Genomic DNA, 19,846 nt, shown 5'->3' with positions numbered 1-19,846 from the left:
GACCCATTCATTTCCACACCTGCTCAGAACAAATTTTAGCAAATTCTTACCAATTCTTACAGCGGATGTAAACAGAGGCTGCTTTGTCATAATAGAGACCTTTTTCATACAGTTGGGCTGCTTCTGAAAATTGCTAAATTAATATGAGATTATTAAAACACTGAATTTATTACATGTAAGAGCGCATGAATATTTATGCAGAGAAAAGCATACCTTCATATTCTCCAATATAGCTCCACAGTCTCTTTTAAGGACCCTGCTGGGATGCTTTAGAGCCTGGTTGACCCCTCGGCGTATGTCTCCCATTCTTATGGACATCTGGGCCACCCCAGCCAGACATACTTCATCATGTTCCTGGAATCATAAGGCAAATAACTAACAAATCAGACCTTAAGTTAAACTGATGTATTTCAGCCAAAAAATTAATTTAAATCTAAAATAAGCCCAAATACTACTTTCATTAACCCTTTCAGGCAAATCTCAAGATTATGAAATAACACTGAGTCCTCTTTTTTTTTTTAATCACCTGTTGCAAAGTTAAATTTTTTCTTTAGAAGTCCAGATCTTTTCAAATACCATATAATTTTACTCATATGTGGAATTTAAGAAACAAAACTGGGGAACATAGAGGAAGGAACTGAAAAATAAGATAAAAGCAGAGAGGGAGGTAAACCATAAGAGACTATAGGGAACAAACTGAGGGCTGCAGGAGGGGAATCGGGTGGGGGATGGGGTAATTGGTGATGGGCATTAAGGAAGGCACTTGATGTAATGAACACCGGGTGTTATATGCAACTGATTATTCACTAAATTCTTCCCCTGAAACTAATAATACACTATATGTTAACTAACTTGAATTTAAATAAAATCTAAAAAAAGAAAAAGGAAGTCTATATCTTTTATGCTTAAGAACACATTTTTACTACCCCCTGTTATAATGCCTTGTATATCTTTGTATTTCTTCTTGGTATAAAATTTTATGTAAGAAGTAATATACTTGATACACAGCATAAATACTATGAACAAAATTAAGGAAAAAAAAACATTTACCAAATTGAAGATTTCTCCACTAGACATGATTAAACATTAAAAACTTTATGTAAAATTGTTTAATTCATTAAAGATAACTAAAGAACTTTTCAAGTAACTAATCCGTACTAGTGAAATAGAATGTCAGATTGCATTTTATGTCACAGCATGTCTAATGGAACATTCTGTGATGATGGAAATGTTCTATATCTGCCTGGTCCAACATGGTAGCTAATAGTCACAATTGGCTCTTGAGCAGTTGAAATACGGCCAGTGTGACAGAGAAACTGAATTTTAAATTTTATTTAATTTTCAATAATTTAAATAGCTATGTGTGGCTAGTGGTTAGTGTATTCGATAACACAGATTTAAAAAAAAACACCTAGGGGCACCTGGGTGACTCAGTCGTTAAGCGTCTGCCTTCGGCTCAGGTCATGATCCCAGGGTCCTGGGATCGAGCCCCGCATCAGACTCCCTGCTCAGCGGGAAGCCTGCTTCTCCCTCTCCCACTCCCCCTGCTGGGGTTCCCTCTCTAGCTGTGTCTCTATCTGTCAAATAAATAAATAAAATCTTTAAAAAAAAAAGAAAAAAAAAACACCTAAAATATATGTAGCCGAAGAAAATATCAAAAACCCGAGCAAAGGATATGATCAGGGAATTCATAAAAAAACATATAACTGACCAATAAATAAAACATGCTCAGCTTCACTAATAATCAAATACACACAAAATACCTTTTTTTTTGGCTTATGAAATTGGTAGAGGAGATAAAATATAACATTTGATGTTGTTGGAAATGTGGGGGGAAATGGACACTTTCATATATGGTCTATAGCTGTATGAGTTGCTATAAATTCTTCTGGAGAGCAACTTGACATTATAAAAAATTAAAAGCATACATTTTATGACCTAGAAATCCCATCTATAAGAATATATCCTTATACTATCTTATATATATGTGTGTGTGTATATATATATATATATATATATATATATATATATAATATATACCTTATACTAATATATACTATCTTAGGTAGTTAAAGATACATGTATACTAGGTGGAATATTCATTGCAGTATTTTGATAGTAAAAAAAGCAAAAACAATTATAATTCAATAAGGGAGTGGATGAAAAAACTGTGCTACATCTAAACAACAGAATATTAGAAACTCTTAAAAGACTAAAATCAGTTTGTATGTATCGATTTGAAAAACCATGAAGAAAGCAGAATGCTGATTTTCATAGAATGGATTTCAATTGATCTTTGCTAAATGAATGGAAATGAATGATTTCATATTTAGTAAGAGCCCACATTTCATACATATTTGTATGCTTACAAAAGATTCTGTGTGGAAATATATAAAACTATGAACAGTGGTTACCACTGAGTCGTGTGATAGAGGAGAGAATGGTAGGACTCTCACGTTTCGTGTTACACTGTCGTGATTTTTTAAATGGACTATAATGAAACTGTATTATTTCTGTAATAAAAATTCTAGCTATAAAACAGGATATAAGATTTTCAATCTTTACAAGACAGCACGTAAAAACATCAACTTTCATTGCAAAATTTGGTTTCTTGAGCTAAAATTCTGGGATGGGAGAATGGCTTGAATAGTGGGTAAAGTACATGCTCTCCAGGATCGTCATGTGACAGAGGAAGCAGGAGAATGGACTTTTATGGCCTGCAAGTTACTATACGGGCTTATTGAAACTTTTATTTAAGAGAGTGAAAGGAAAAGCCTCGTGAAAATCATAGTTAGCCTGTAAGTGGGAAGGGATAAAAATTTTACTCCCGACACTAATAAGAAGCTCATAGTTGGCATATAAAGGAAATGATATCTTTTTCAGACTGATAAAAAATATTTTCATCTTTAATTTTTAAGTGTTTTTAAATGATTTAACTATATCCTTGCAAAGTTGTTAATAAACTGAAAAAGAGCTCACCTACCAGATATTGAATAAATAAAATGCAATTCTGACTCTGGCTTTTTAAATGAAACTAACAAACGTAAAGATAATTACACATATCTTTATTCAAGGTTACCTTATGATCACCAGTTATTCCTTTCTCATAATGAGCCAAAGCATTTACATAATCACCGCTGAAAGAAAAATCAGAGTGAATTTTAATACATAAATATGTATCTTATTTACATATACAAGATTTAAAAGATAATCTTTGACACTGAGTTGCTTGAGCTCACAAAAGATGTGATACACAACATATAAGTTTTTTTCAAATGCAGTTCATTATTATTTGCTACTTTAAAAATAATTATAGGGGCGCCTGGGTGGCTCAGTCAGTTGAGCATCTGACTCTTCATTTTGGCTCAGGTCATGATCTCTCAGGTTGTGAGCTCATCCGAGCTGAGCATGGAGCCTGCTTAAGATTCTCTCTCTCCCTCTCCTTCTGCTCCCCGCCTCCTCACTGACTTGAGTGAGCACGCACTCTGTCTCTCTCAAAAAATAATAATTATAAAGCTGGATTATGCTAGACTGTAGGGTACTTACTTTGTAGTATATTAGGCATTTTCGGGAGCTATATTAAATGTGATGGGCCACTTTTGGGGGGAATCCTTTGTGTTTAAAAAATTATTTTTTAAATTCAAGGTTATATTAGTTTCAGATGTACAATGATTCAACTATTCTATACACTCCTCCGTGCTCATAATAATAAGTTACTGTTAATCCCCTTCACCTATTTCACCCCCCCCAACTCCCCTCTGGCAACCACGTTTGTTCTCTATTTTTAAGAGTATGGTTGTCTTTTTTCTTCATTTGTTTCTTAAATTCCACATATGAGTAAAATCACATAGTATTTGTTTTTCTCCGACTGACTTAATTTCACTTAGCATTATACCCTCTAGATCCACCCGTGTTATTGCAAATGGCAAGACTGCACTCTTTTTTATGGCCAAGTACTATCCCATTGTGTGTGTGTGTGTGTATGTGTATATATATATATATATATATACATATATATATATATACCACATCTTCTTTGTCCATTCATCTATCAGTGGACACTTGGGTTGCTTCCATATCTTGGCTCTTGTAAATAAAGCTGCAGTAAATGTAGGATTGCATACATCTTTTTGAATTAGTGTTTTTGGTTTTTTGGAGTAAATACCCAGTAGTGGGATTACTGGATCATATAATAATTCTATTTTTAATTTCTTGAGGAACCTCCACACTACCTTTCACAGTGGCTGCACCAGTTTACATTCCCACCAACAATGCACAAGGGTTCCTTTTTCTCCACATTCTCACCAACACTTGTGTTTTTGATCTTAGCCATTCTGACAGGTGTGAGGTGATATCTGTTTGTGGTTTTGATTTGCATTTCCCTGATGATGAGTGATGCTGAGTGCCTTTTCATGTGTCTGTTGGCCATCTGTATGTCTTCTTTGGAGAAATGTCTGTTCGTGTCTTCTGAATAGGCCACTTTTGATGATGTCTTTTAGGGCACTATATGGTCACATGAATGAATCATGTGACCATAAAAATCAATGTATTTTCCAAAGGCCCAATATTTATAAGTAGAATATGTATTGAAAGGATCAGCGTAGACATAAAGGAACACTTAGGATTACAGTATTGGCAGCCCTGGTTCTTACTGAGATAAAAAGTATTATACATAATATAAATAATAATAATACTCCCATAACTGATGTTAACATGGATCTTCATATCCAGAAGACCTATTTATTATCTTGTTTTGATTATCTGGGACAGAATGAATCTGTGATTTGTGGCTAAGACCCATTTGGAGATCCATCTTCTCTGAAAATGGCATTATCTGAGACCTACCTGATCTCCACCTTACCAGTTGAGGCAAGTTATCCAACCTCGCTAAGCCTCACTCAGTTTCCCCACCTGTTGGTGTACAAGGAATTTTTTGGAAGAGAAGCCATTCTGCTGTTTAAGAACTTTGTTTTGGACAGCCCAGGCTTTGTGGTCAGCAATGTTTCTAAGTGGAAATTTCTAATATTTGGACCCAATTATGTCAACACAGCTAGGGATGTTTCTTGACAACAGGGATAACAGTACCTCCATCAGGAGCTGAGGTATTCCTTGGGCAAGCCCAATTAGGAGAGGCTAAGTTAAAATTTCTGAGCAGTCACTTTATTTTTATGTTATTTTAGCTTACTCACTTTATTATTATCTTATTTTGGAACTCTCATATGGATCTAGCTGATTAGTCTACTCTCAGACTAGAGAACTAAATCCTCCCCACAGGTGACAGACTGCTTTGACCTAATCAAGGTCTTGGATGCATATGAAACAGACGTGGAATTGAGCACAGGCCTGGGATCTTAGGGGTCAACATCAGAGCAGGTGGCTACTGGGATATTTGATGATGATGAGATCTACCCACTTAGTTACTATGATTACAAAGGAAACTCTTGATTGTTGGGGACTGGGGTATGTGTCTAGATCAGAGTCCAAAGAGCAGTGAAAGTTTTGGGAATTGGTGGCTAGAAAGTGTTGGAAGTTAAAAAAATATCAACAACAAAGCATTGGCTTTCAACTGGCCTCAGCTCATCCAACTATAATAAGACAAAGTTTGAGTTTGCTACAAAAGCTTCGATTTCCTCCAAAAAAGAGAAAATAAACGTCTTTGGCATGGTCCAAGGGTTTACTAGGTTGTCTGTGTTCTGAGAGGATATGGTGGGTCATCTCCCAATATAATGACCCTTTTCCCTTCAGCACAGAGGTTTTGTGCTCTAAGACCCTGTCACTACTCTCAGGATAGAGATGGAGAGCCAAGGCACTGGGAGGCCTTGGCCTTTAGGTTATGCACTAAGATTGCAATTTTCCCTTTTTAGTATATGAAGTTACCTTTTTTTTTTTTGAATAAGATTTTATTTTTAAATAATCTCTACACCCAACATCGGACTTGAACTCACAACCCTGCGATCAAGAGTCACATGCTCTACGAACTGAGCCAGCCAGGTGTCCCTACGGAGTTACTTTTTAAGGGGCCGATATATGACAAATTTAAATTGAGGTTGACTACAAAAGAAATAAAATCTCTAAAAAGTTTTTATTTGCAAAACATAAAGTTTCAAATAAGGTAGCATGGTTAGAAATGAAAGACTACTTTTTGACAGAATGATTTCTACAGCTATAGTTTGGGTGTCAGTACTCTCAATGAATCCAGTCTGCTGAAAATAAAGTAGAACTATATAAAAATATTTTTAAAAAACCATTAGAACCATATTTTCTTTGTTCAAAGACCAATACTTTTCCACATTTCACTATTTTTGAAATTGGAATGTATAATAAATGTCAAAAGAAACTGTCCCGTTGTGATATAGTTGTTATTGTACGTACCTGTGTGAACTTGATTTGCAAGTAAATTATTCACTTGAATTGGTAGCACTAACTATGGCTGCCTGTGAGCTTAAAACTGGATCTTGAATGCTTCTAAAATCACACTTTTATCCTGCAATGAAATATAAATCTACAGTCTGTCGATTAAGACTAATCACAATTAAGACTGTCGAGCAATGAAGAGCACCAGAAAACTCCAAAGCTCTTGGAATAGATTGTTTCCCAAGGTAGGAGAGATTTGTGAAGCCTATTCATGCAGCATGAAGGATTATTACTCAAGCGCTGAATAACCACCTGTGAAAAGCTTCTGGCTTGACTTTCAGCCCTAATTTTTATCCATATGCAATTGAATTTAAAGAGAGAAAAACTGTAATTTTAAGCAAACAGAAGATGTAGACCAAATTCTATGTTTTTTTTCAATATGACTTGAAATTACACTGCAAATCCTCAAAGTGTTCAAAAAGGTCAAGATCATGAACACAGGCTGTGAAAAGCAGTCCGTCACCCCAATGTTAGGTGTAACTGTCGTTGGCCAAGTGTGATTCAGAATAGTATCTAGACAGACTCTGAGGATAGGAAAGGCTTACACCCAGACTTCAATTTTGATGCTGAAAATCAAAGTGGATAAAGGCCTGGACAAGCCTTCACTAGTGAGAAAAGACATTTTTTTTGGAAGTACAAATAATACAGCTTTTTACCCCTAACAAACAATTATTCAATCAATGGAGGGCCTTCTCATTAATGGCAGTTTGGAATTGAAGATACTCAGCAGTTAGCGACCGACTGAAAAACATAAAGAGAAGGACTTACGTGAATTCAAGCTGAACGGCATATTCTCTTGATAGAAACGGCATCTGGTCTGGGGCCAGCCGCTTTGCCAGTTGCAGGGCACTGTCCCAGTGCTGTAAGTCCCTTCTCATCTGCCGGGAAGAGAGAGAGACCTTAATTCCAAATGAACAAATTACTCTGCGTAGTCACCATACAGTGCTAGTTTTACTGGAAGTGATCAGAAAAGCTTTTTGTTTAAAAAGTGGAACTTGACCTTGGCAAGGATAGTATATTACTCGAGCATACATTCTCAGTGGGAGTGACAGAGCTCCCACAAGGGTAAAATTAGTTCTTGGAGAGCAAAAACACCTTACTATTAAAATGGTCTATGGTCCGGGCGCCTGGGTGGCTCAGTTGGTTAAGCGACTGCCTTCGGCTCAGGTCATGATCCTGGAGTCCCGGGATCGAGTCCCGCATCGGGCTCCCTGCTCAGCAGGGAGTCTGCTTCTCCCTCCGACCCTCCTCCCTCTCATGCTGTCTCTCATTCTCTCTCTCTCAAATAAATAAATAAAATCTTAAAAAAAAAAAAAAAAAATGGTCTATGGTCCTCCAAAACTCAATCCTACCTAACAAAATATTATTCTTTAGTATTTCATTTTTACCGATAGGAAAAAATTAAATTGAATTAAAAAATCCAATCAATTAAGATTAATTTTTCTTATTAGAGGGGAGATAATAAAAAAAATGAGAAATACTTTACTATAGGAATTGATGTGTAACACCTGGGTGGCTCAGTCAATTAAGTGTCTGCCTTTGGGGTCCTGGGATCAAGTCCCACATCAGGCTCCCTGCTCAGTGGGGAGCCCACTTCTCCCTCTGCCAGCCACTCCCCCTGCTTGTGCTCTCTCTCTGACAAACAAATAAATAAAATCTTTAAAAAAAAAAAAGGAACTGACTTTATTTCCTGAGAAAATCTGAAGCTATATCACAACACGAATAATAGCAAACATAAATATAAAATGTGACTGTGTCTTTCTTCCTGGCTCCTGTGGTCTTTTATCTTCATCTGGCATACAATTCCAAACATAAACTAATCACTAAAGAATCTTTTAGAGTTCATTCCTCACTTTATTCACACTTTGTAAAGAATTAATAACAGCTAACATTTTTCAACTGCTCTTCTTTGCCAGGTACTATTCAAGGGCATTAGCTTGTTTACTTTTCCTAATTGGGCCTTTTGCAAGGAACTTTTCCTGTACCCATTTTAGAGATCCAGAAACTGAGGCAAAGAGAGGCTAGTTTTATATACAAAGTTATACTGCTGGTACCTGGCAGAGCTGAGTGGTAGGGCTGTGCCTCTGACCTCTTTACCTAGCTAACTCCTCAGCCTTCAAACTGAGGTTAAAGGAATGACAGGTGCAATCACCCCCCTCCACTGGTAAGTCATCACCTCAAATCCTTTACAAATCTGGTAGCACACGGCAAGTGTTCACAACTAAATGCAGAAGAATTAAGGTGACATTTTTGCCTTCATATTGCAGTCATAGTCCTACTTCAATGTGTACCTGTTCAAGTTCTGAAAATTTCTCAGGGTGTCCTCAATTATTGCAAATAATATAAAATTAAATTTTTTTGTTAAAATTAATTCAGTTCACTTAAAATTTAAAAATGAAAATTTGCTGTAGGGCAATGTGAAAAAATGAGGTTGTAAAACTAATAGCAAATATGTTTTCAAAACACCTCCTCTATGTAGTTGTGGAAATGCTGATTTGAGGTAGGATAACGTTAATGACAATAGCTACCACTTTGCATCTTTACTATTTTTAAAAAATATTTTATTTACTTATTTGTCAGAGAGAGAGCACAAGCAGGGGGAGTGGCAGGCAGAGGGAGAAGCAGACTCCCCACTGAGCAAGGAGCCCGACGCAGGATTCAATCCCAGGACCCCAGGATCATGACCTGAGTCAAAGGCAGCTGCTTAACCGACTGAGCCACCCAGGCGCCCCAGCATCTTTACTGTTGATCAGGCACTGTCGCAAAAGATCTAGCCTCATTTTTAAATCTTTACAACAACCCTGTAGGCCAGATATTGTTACCCCTACTTTAAAGAAATGGGACCTAGGACACAGAAAAATTAAATAACTTGTCCAGGGTGACACAGAGCTGGGATCTGAACCCAGACATGTCAAACGCTAAAGTTCCTGTTCTTAATTGCTACTCTATATAGCCACTTTGCCCGTGCATTGAGCTAGGTCCTTCCCCCTGTTCTAGTCCTTCCCCTGCAATGCTCACCTCTGGGAAACCAAGGTCCTCGGTCCACCTCCTAACACAGAAGAGAATCTCATACACCAAGTAAAAGATACATGTAACCTCAGTTTCCCCATTTGGCAATAGAGAAAATAACTATCTCCTGGGATTGTTGTGAGGGTTAAATGAGTTAAAATATGTCAAGTGCTTAGAAAAGTGCCCAGCACATGTGGGCTCTCGATATAAACCGTGGCTGTTTCCATGTGTGTGCATTTTTGTAAATTACATAATCTGTTCTCTTCGGACACAGTGAGACTTGAAATTATTTGGTAACATTACAATAACATGCCTTTTATGGTTCCGCAGAACACAGAATGAAAGTATTTCTGAAGTTAATGAATACTCAGGGGTCTTAAAGCTGAAATGTCTAAATTCCAGGAGGCGGAAGGCACGTGGTTTCCGGTGCTGAGAAATGTTAACTACGCAAAGGGGATTTTCCCATCCCTATCTGCTGCCATACCTCCAGGGCAGCAATAGGACAGCTGGATGCAAGGTACAGGTCCTGAGCCAGGTTGAAATCACTAGTAAACATGGCAAGATGTCCTGCCAGAAGATTGTAGTCTTCTATTCCCTATAAATAAGAGCAGTTTTTATGAGAAGAAATACAAGGGTTTCATTTTTTTTTTTTAAAGCCTTTGCTTAGTAGGAAGTGGTAAGGTTCTATCAATTAACTTGCTGAGTTAGGTAAGATTAACCACAGAAACGTAAAATGATTGAATAAATACCATTTAAATCCTAATGTAGTAATTCTCATGAGCTGCTGTCTACCTTTATCTGTTCCAAGGACATCACCATGCCAACATTTCCAATGGTCCGATAGACGCGGATTGCAAACTCCACTTCCATGTGATGGAGACAAGCTCTGGCCAGCTCATTCCAGGCAGCGTGATCATCCAGAAGCTTGCACATTTCCCAAGCATCAGAAAACCTAGCATTTGAATATATCGGTTTAATCAGGGAGCTCTACTTGCCCCCTAGTTCGCAATTTTCAGGTTATATATAATTTAAAGTTAGGTCTTAATTTTTGCAAAACATTTCTTCATCCGTAATCATCATTTCCAAGTTATGAAAAACTACATAAACTTTTCTTCCTTTATTGTACAGATAAATGTTTTTTCTTGGGTGCCTGGGTGGCTCAGTCTAGGTTAAGCTTCTGCCTTCGGCTCGGGTCATGATCCCAGGGTACTGGGATCAAGTCCCGCATTGGCCTCCCTGCTCCACGGGGAGCCTGCTTCTCCCTCTGCCCCCTGCTTGTGTTCTCTCTCTCTCAAATAAATAAAATCTTTAAAAAAGATTTTTTCTTGAATTTCTTTTACTAATCTGAATCTAATCTGTGTAACCACCCTCCCTTATTAACAACTAACTCTTTTTGTTTGTTTATTTTTGGGTTTACTTCACACATAGGTGAAAATTATTTCTGTTCTCACATAAATCTAATAACAGTACTCTACTCCTATAGATTTGGAAATTAAAACAGGGGCCAGCAAACTATGGCTGACAAGCCAAATCCAGTCAGCTGTCTGCTTCCGTGACCCAAGTCTGACTGGAACAAGTCCACTCAGCCCATTTTTTTAGGGATTGTCTTGGCCGCTCTTGTGTTACAATGGCCGACTTGGGTAGATATGAGAGCGATCCCATGGCTTTTAAAGCCTGATATGCTCACCATTTGGTCCATAACAGAAAAAGGCTGCTGACCTCTGGTTTAAAACATGACCATAAATGCCAATTAAACTTTCATGCTACATCAATGCATGTATTACATCTATCCATCTAGTCACCTACGCATTTTCCCACCCAACGCGCATTTACTGAGCTCCTATTTTGTGCCAGAAACTGTGCTTGGAACCAAGATACAAAGATCAAACACACAGTCATTGTCCTTCAGGCGGTCATGACTGGGGAAGGTGGAAGAGACAGTAAGTCAATGGATGATCCTGACACAGTGTGATAGAGGTAACTGTGCGCTTCTAATACGTGAATCTGTGCCAAACGCTTTGCATAAATTCTCTCACTGGATTACCCTAACAACCCTACCCACTAAGGAATATTGTCGTTTCTCCCTTACAGATGAGGAAACGTGAAGCTTAGAGACCTCCCAAGACCATCACGCAGCAGTAGGGGGAAAGTGCTCTAAACCACTGTGTCTACGGCCCCGAGGCCATCAGCCCACCAGGAAGGCCTCTAACCCAGGCTGCCAGGGGCTAGGGGGCTGCAGGGGAGGCATCCTGGAGCAGGAGATGGCTCAGGTGAGTGTGAAGAAGACAGAGTTACTGCAGACAGACATAGAGGAAGGGCATTCTGGGAAGAGAAAGCTGTATGTGTCAAGGCAAAGAACCATGAAAAGTATCACGTTCAAGCAGCCAGCAGAACAGAGAGGGAGTGGAGGAAGGGATAGTTGAGGCTGGTATTAAAGCAAGTGGCCAGTACGTCATACTGAGGTCCCCGAGGAGGAGGGATTTCTTCCTCAAGCCAAGGGGAAAGATCTCCAGCAGAGAGTGAGAGGATCAGACTGGTATTTTCAAGTGTGGCGAATAGATGAGTTTGTCATGAGGCTATCAGCAGAGAGAGCAGTCGGGCAGTGGTTACCTTATACGTTATTCTGAGTGAGGGCCTGAGTTAGTGGGAGAGTATGGGGTGAGAGGAGGGTGCAGGGAGAAGAGGGTCTGGTGTGTGGGTGTGTTGGGACATGTGTACGTGGGATTAGTACTGGGGGAAAAGAAGGGACTGGGGAAGATGAGTTGTTTTAAAGAGAGCAAGTGTGAGGAGCTCATGGACTCCCAAACACAACTGGTAGGCAGTGGCAAATACAGCTTTAAGTGGAAGATACACGTTTTGGAGTCAGCCTCTTGTGAATGCTACTGAAGCCAAGTAAGTAGAGGAGATTCATTTAGGAAGAATAATTAGAGAAGAGAAGAGGGGGCTCATGGGACCCTGAGGAACAGCAACATTTAAGACATGGTCAGAGCCACAAAGGAAGACTCACAGCGGCCATAACAGGTAAGAAGAAAAAGCAGAAAAAGGAAATCCCAAGCAAGGCAAAACCAAACTTCTTAAGTTGACATTAGGATACTGTTGAAAATTAGGCTTATTAGAATTTCACAATAAGTGTGCTATTTGGGTGATGAGAAACCTCTCTGTTCTGAAGGGCTTAGGACAACAGTACTTCCTTTAGAATTTACACACATTCTCATCCCCGTGATCTTATCTGAGCCTCACAATAATCCTGTAAACAAGGCCAATACTATCATCTCCATCTACTTTCATAGGATATGACCTTTAAAATCACAAAAGCAAATGAGAACTCCTGAGAAGTGTTTGGAGTCCTACCTTTTGAGCATTAAAGTCTGCGTCAGCATTTGCTGCAGCTCGTTAGGCCCCACATCTTTTAAACCGTCCAGGAACTTGTGGGTGCTCAGGTAGATGTTGTTTATTTTTCCACTCTGTGTCTGGCAGGTTAGCTCCCCATTATACAGCAGCAAAGGTCTATGAGAGAAGGGGACTTTGGTGCCTCCAGCCAAGATGACCTTGGATCCTAGATTGGAAAACAGACATCTTAAGGCTAAAAGTGGATCCTCAGCACATAAATCAGAAAGGAATGCTTTATGTAATGTATGGGGATTAACATAACAATAAAAAAATTAATTAAAAAAAAAAAGCAAAAAAAAAAAAAAGAAAGGAATGCTTTAATTTCATTGTCATAGAAATTTATTTACCAACAAAAAAGTGATTAAGTACCTTGTATCGTGTCCTTGTGAAAGACGTAAGTGTACACCTTATCATCATCGTAAGCAAGAAATACGCCTTTATCCATCGGCCAGTTTTCCCAAAGAACACCTTTAATGGTTGGTGAAAAGTCTGGAATCTCATAGGTAGCATCATTAACCTACAAAACAGGATTTACAGATCTGCCCCACGTCTGCACTGAAATTGTCCTCACTGGCCTTGGTAGGAGCCTGTTTGCTGCCTTGGTTGGTGTAGCTTTCCCACCGCATTCACCCCAACAACACTCCAGCCATAGCAAGAAAGTTCCTTTTCCTACTCCTGTACTAGATCCCACTTGAAAAAAAAAAAAACCCTGTGGTTTGTACGGCAAATCAAGACTTTTATCTAAAACTTGGTGCATTTTCAGGAAAAAAGACAAGTTTGGACACAAAATTTCAGCTTAAGAAAAAAAAAGGCTGAAGTTGCTGAAGACAACAGAAATTTAAACTACAAACACACTGTGTTCAGAAAATTTTCAATACCTGGTATAGAAATGTTCCAGCTAGAGAAGAAACGAATTAATTCATACATATTTGAAAATCAAATAAACTCCACTAGGTCTATTTTATTTCAAAAGCTTCTCTAGAATGCATTCCAATAAATATAAAATGTACTGTTAGTGTTATAAGCTATTAAAAAAAAAATCAATGCACATATTCCAGGGGCCTCGGCAGAGAGGCTTATATATACACTGAATGTGAAGCTGAGAAATGCCCGCCTCCTCCCTACCCCATCTTGCTCTCAAAACAAGGATGAAATGTAAGATTCTTGCAAAGAATAACTAATACTATAGAGCTGTGCTGTCCAATACAGTAGCTACTATTTCACAGCCACATGTGGCTATCTGAACATTGCAATGTGTCTAGTCTGACTGAGGTGTAAGTTCGAACTATCTACCAGATCTCAGGGAGCTAGTATGAAAAAGAGGGTAAAACATCTCATTTTTTATATTGATTACATACTGAAGTAATAATATTGGGTTGAATACATTAGCATTAATTTCACCTGTTTCTTTTTATCTTTAAAAAAATGTGGCTAGCAGAAAATTTAAGATTATATGTAGTTCTAATTATATTTCTATTAGATAGTGCTACTTATCAGGTATTATGCTAATTACTTATATATTGCAACCTCATTTAATTCTAACTTTATACTGTACAAGATAGGTATTCTTTTTTTAAAGATTTTATTTATTTATTTGAGAGAGAGACTGCAGAGTGGGGGGGCGGGGAGAGAGAGAGAGGGCACGAGCCGGTGGGGGGGGAGGCGCGGGGCAGAGGAAGAGGGAGAAGCAGACTCCCTGCTGAGCAGGGAGCCTGATTTGGGGCTCCATCCCAGGACCCTGAGATCATGACCTGAGTTTTAAGTCAGGAGCCTGACATGGGGCTCAATCCCAGGACCCCAAGATCATGACCTGAGCCGAAGTCAGACACTTAACCAACCGAGCCAACCAGGCGCCCCCAAGATAGGCATTCTTATGCCCATTTTGCAGATGAAGCAGCTTAGGCACAAAGAAATTTGCCCAAAGTCACACAGCTAGTAAGTTGAAGAGCCAGGACTTGGACCCAGCAGGCAGTCTGGCCCCCCAGTCTATGCTCCTAACCCCTGTGTGACACTGACCCTTGGTTGGTGCAGATGAGCACACCAGTGCCACCAGGCTGGGGGCAGAATTTTTTTTAAAAAGGTAACCATTTGTTGAGCACTTATCACATGGCAGGCACGGCACTAAACGCTTTATAGACATCGTCCCATTTTGTTTTTACATAACAACCTACAGAGTAGGTAGAACTGCACCCATTTTATAAACGGTGAAACTGGGACTCTGATCAAAGTGAGGGCTCTGGAGGAAGCCACCCTGGACTCAGACCACAGATGCCATTTTCCGTGTGACCTTGGACAAGTCACTTATCTTTTCTAACCTTAGTTTCTTCACCTATAAAATGGCCAATAGTATGAGTACTTGTTGGGGGTGCCCGACTGGCTCAGTCAGTAGGACATGTGACTCCTGATCTCAGGGTTATGAATTTGAGCCCCAGCTTGGGCCTAAAGTTTATTTTAAAAAAATATATGAGTATTTATCTCTGGGGCTGCTATAAGGATTAAGAGATACCTGATATATATGAGGAGTACTCAGCACAAAAATATTAGTTGTTATTATTACTAATCTTAAATCCAGGTCTGTTTGTCTGTCTTCAGAGTCCATGTGCTTAATTTCCACACCCTACCTATTGATGAACTTCCTGTAATATATCATGTCATCCTTAATGGGCTCATAGAGAGTGATGGGGTACAAGGCTGTTATATTAGGGCGTCTGTAAGGAAAAATCACCTCTCCCAATTCTCCTGTATAATATCAGTCGCTTCCTTACCATATACACAGTGAGGAAAAACTGGTTGAATAAACATACATATGAGGGAACCTGCATGTAAATATAAGAACTTTAAAGAGGAATAGTGGTCATCTGAATAGTTACATATTTTTTTTCTTTTTTTTTTTTAAAGATTTTATTTATTTATTTGAGAGTGAGAGAGAGGGAGAGCCTGAGCAGGAGGGAGGGGCAGAGGGAGAGGGAGAAGCAGACTCCCCACTGAGCAGGAAGCCCAACGTGGGGCTCGATCCCAAGCATCCTGGGATCACCACCTGAGCCAAAGGCAGACGCTTAACCGACTGAGCCACCCAGGCGCCCCTGAATAATTATATATTGTCATATATGTACACCACAGAAACAATGTTTCTCTCAGATTCACTGAAGTGGAGTAGAAGAGTAAGCTGCAGTAGTAACATGCTACGACAGGGTGAGTGATCAAATGAAATCAAATGCACGGCACTCTGGGCTGGAGGCCAGGGGCCTCCTCCTGTGCCCTAGGCGGTGAGGAAGGCTCTGCACCACAAGCCCGCCTTCCCCTTCCCTGCCCAGCTCACCTTACTTGTAGAAAGACTGAGCTGGTGTTATTTACAAGAAGAATTCACTCCTGTAGGCGCCATATTCCCCTCAGATATCGGCATATTCCCCTGGGATATCTAACCTAGCAGTGAGATCTCACTTTGGATAAAAACAAACAGCCGCCCACAGGTTGGGTTAGAGAGGGCCTGTGCTCTCACACACTCAGGCTTTTGTGTGGATTTTGTTTCACCACGACATTTTTTTCTTAACACATAATGGAGCTACAGGTTAGAGTTGGAAATAGGAGTGGGAACGGGCAGCAGCAAGTGAGATAATTCTGGAACTGGAGGGGTTTAAGGGTGGTAAAGCAATAAAGAGGCGGGGCTTTAGCTAACACCTGCTAAATAGCTACCACGTGTCCGATCCTGTGTTTGGAAGAATCAACTCACTGAAACCTCACAGCAACTCAGTGAGGAAGGTCGTGTAGCCTCTTTAAGAGAAACTGTCAAGGAAAGGAGGACTGTAAAACGTGAAAGAAAAATGCATCAACTCGTTCAGACTGCTCGAACTCCTCACCCTTTCACTAGAGGTCAGGCCCCAGTTCTGCCTTAACTCCTGTCAGTCCCTGATTTTCCCGCCTGCCTTCTAGGTACCCTCAGCAGCAGCTTCCATATGTGCTGAGCCCACGCAGGGGAGCCGGGCAGCTCGGACGGGGGCCCTGCTACAGAAAGGGGATTTCCTGATCAAGTAGAAAGAACTCAGGGTTATCTTCCTATTTATGTCATTTTTTCCTCATTTGTTCTGTGACTGGGAGAGGAATGGGTTGAATGAGAATTGGCACATTAGGAATTTTGCTTAAATAATCCAGATGCTCCTGTGGAAAACTGTTATATTTATCAAAGATAACAAAGATTTATCAAAGATAAAAAGAGAAAAAAAGAAAAAAAGGAAGAGAAAGAGACAGACAGGAAGGAAGGAAAGGAAGAGAGAAAAGGAAGGAAGGAAGGAAGGAAGGAGGGAAGTCTCAGTATCTAGTGAAGTGGACAGTGAGGGGAAAGCGGTCTCCACTGAGCGGCAAAGCACAGACACCAGGGGAACAGTTACTAAGATGTGTCTGAGAGGGGTGCCTGGGTGGCTCAGTCGGCCAAGGGTCTGCCTTAGGCTCAGGTCATGATCTCAAGGTCCTGGAACCAAGCCCCGCATTGGGCTCCCTGCTCAGCAAGGAATCTGCCTCTCCCTCTGCCCCTCCCCACCCTGGTCGTGCTCTCTTTCAAATAAATAAATAAAATCTTAAAAGAAAAAAAAAGATGCATCCGAGAACAGCTGTAGGCTATATGAACTGTGACCAAGAACATACTAAATCATTAACTGAATATCAAAAGTAAGTAAAGAAAAAATCCAAGTATAGTAAATGATGTAAAAACCCATCTCCTTTTTCTAATTTATTTTAAAAAACAGTAAGGGATGTATAAAAATAAGAGTAACTGATTCTAAAAAGGGTCCATCTGTTTTTAATCTATCTTATTCAAAACTACCTTTTCTTTCTGTTCAGGATCATTAAGGCAAGAGGAAAATCAAGTGAGGTGGGCAGAAAGGAGTCCCTGACCTCTGAAGCTTATGGCATACCTGGAGAGAAAAGTCATTTAAATCAAGACATACTGTAACATTTTCCAGTAAATAAGGTTAAAGTGGTACAGAATATAACTATTATTCCATTTAAAAAATCTTTCGGGGGGGCACCGGGGTGGCTCAGTGGTTAAGCGTCTGCCTTTGGCTCAGGTCATGATCCCAGGGTCCTGGGATCGAGCCCCGCATTGGGCTCCCTGCTCAGCGGGAAGCCTGCTTCTCCCTCTCCCTGCTTGTGTTTCCTCTCTCGCTGTGTCTCTCTGTATCAAATAAATAAATAAATAAAACCTTAAAAAAAAAAAATCTTTCTGGGACTGACACTATGAAGAACTGCAGAATAATGGAAAAAGTTTTCTTGATGTAAATAATTGTAAAAATGGATCACAAACATGATTTAACGAAGTACTCTAATCCTTGAACTACTTAAGAAAAAATGATTTTATATATAATATACATTAAAAACATTTTTCTTTGTATATTACATTTTAAAAAAATGAATGCTTAAGAAATCTTCCAGACTTACTGGACAGTAGACAAATCCATCACTTTTTTCATCAATGAAAACTAATCTGGTCCCATTTGGATCAGGAAAAATCTTTTTCACACCAACAGGATGTCGATAATCATTAACAAATTGCCAGTCTTCAATGTAGAAATACTGAATAACACCAGTCTAAAAAAAAAAATCCAGTAATAGAAATATAAACATTGTCAAGAAAATACTTTAAGCACTTAAACACACTTCCAATTTTAAGAGAAAATGTACCATATTTTTCATGCAGGAAGAGTCTAAAACTAATATTTACTATATGTAAAGGTACAAATCCAAGAAAGTGAGAATGTACATGTGATTCAACAGTAAGTTCTAATATTCTTAGTGATATTAAAGCATAATTGATTTTCAGATTTTCCACTTATAGGAAATATCCTTACTGTTTCAGAATAACTTTCAAATCATGTTATTTTTAAATATTTTTGCTGTTAAGACCAATTAGAAAATTAAAACAAACAAAACCACCTCATGTAATCAATTGTATTTCTATATATTAGCAATGAACTATAGATACCAAAATTTAGAAATACATTACCATTTACAATCACTCAAAAAAGATGAAATATTTAGGTATAAATTTAACAAAACTTGCACAGGATTTGGATGCTGAAAACTATACAACACTGATGAAAGAATCAAAGAAGACTTAAATAAATGGAGGGTATACTGTGTTCATGGATTGGAAGACTCACCATAATAAACATGTTAATTTTCCCCAACTAATATAGAAGTTTAATATGATTCCAAAACAAATCTCAAGATTTTTTGTAGATATAAACAAGATTATTCTAAAATTTGTATGAAATGGCAAAGGAACTAGAATAGCTAAAGCAATTTTGAATAAAAAAAGAATAAGGTGGGAAACTTTGACTACTCAACTTCAAAACTTTTTTTTTTTTGGTATAGCTATAGTAATCAAGACTGTGTCGTATTAGTGAAGGGACAGACACACAGATCACTGGAACAGAATAAAGAAGCCCAGGATGGATCCACCCAGATATCCTTTACTGATCCATTTTTTTTTTTTTAAGATGCCCGCACTTTTATTTTAAATAATAGCATATTGAGGTATAACTCACATACCATGCAATTCACCCACTTAAAATGTACAACTCCATGGCTTTTAGTATATTCACAGAGTTGTATAATACTTGATCACAATTCATTTTAAAACATTTCATCACTTCAAAAAGAAACCCCATTTAATAGTCTTTCCTGAGTTTCCCCAACCTCGTCCCACTCCCCCTCCGCAGTCTAAGGCAACTACTTACCTACCTTCTATCTCCATAGATTTGCCTATTCTGGACATTTCATATACATGGTATCATACAAAATGTGGTCTTTTGTGATTGCTTTCTTTTACTTAACATGATGTTTTCAAGGTTCATCTATATTGCAGTATATATCAATATTTTATTCCTTTTTGCTGTCAAAGAATATTCCATTGTATGGATATGCCATATGTTGTTCACTTGGACATTTGGGTTGTTTCCACCTTTTGATTATTATAAATAATGTTGCTATGAACACTGGTGTACAAGTTTTTTGTGGACATATATCTTCATTTCTCTTG

At 38.7% G+C, this 19,846-nt stretch overlaps 1 protein-coding gene and 2 long non-coding RNA genes across 4 annotated transcripts in view; 2 read left to right on the top strand and 1 right to left on the bottom strand.

The window, feature by feature from the left end:
* Positions 1–19,846, bottom strand: part of WDR19 (WD repeat domain 19) — a 99,824-nt gene that overhangs the window by 36,076 nt on the left and 43,902 nt on the right. For both annotated transcript variants that reach the window (XM_036112175.2, XM_078068518.1), the window contains exons 15-23: positions 18,244–18,393; positions 13,183–13,330; positions 12,775–12,979; positions 10,216–10,375; positions 9,908–10,018; positions 7,183–7,292; positions 3,080–3,137; positions 214–354; positions 51–133 (exon numbers count right to left, since the gene is read on the bottom strand). In XM_036112175.2, the coding sequence (XP_035968068.2) occupies positions 51–133; positions 214–354; positions 3,080–3,137; positions 7,183–7,292; positions 9,908–10,018; positions 10,216–10,375; positions 12,775–12,979; positions 13,183–13,330; positions 18,244–18,393 (1,166 nt within the window). The remainder of the gene's footprint in view (positions 1–50; positions 134–213; positions 355–3,079; positions 3,138–7,182; positions 7,293–9,907; positions 10,019–10,215; positions 10,376–12,774; positions 12,980–13,182; positions 13,331–18,243; positions 18,394–19,846) is intronic.
* Positions 9,094–10,741, top strand: LOC144381336 (uncharacterized). The gene is made up of 2 exons (XR_013446317.1): positions 9,094–9,940; positions 10,232–10,741. It is a non-coding gene; the product is annotated as an uncharacterized LOC144381336 (long non-coding RNA).
* LOC144381337 (uncharacterized) lies at positions 11,289–17,798 on the top strand. The gene is made up of 2 exons (XR_013446318.1): positions 11,289–11,693; positions 17,647–17,798. It is a non-coding gene; the product is annotated as an uncharacterized LOC144381337 (long non-coding RNA).

Source organism: Halichoerus grypus, chromosome 3 (assembly GCF_964656455.1).
Source record: "Halichoerus grypus chromosome 3, mHalGry1.hap1.1, whole genome shotgun sequence".
Lineage (NCBI taxonomy): Eukaryota > Metazoa > Chordata > Mammalia > Carnivora > Phocidae > Halichoerus > Halichoerus grypus.
Note: the sequence above shows the minus strand (reverse complement) of the source record. Positions and strands in the feature narration are given on the sequence as shown.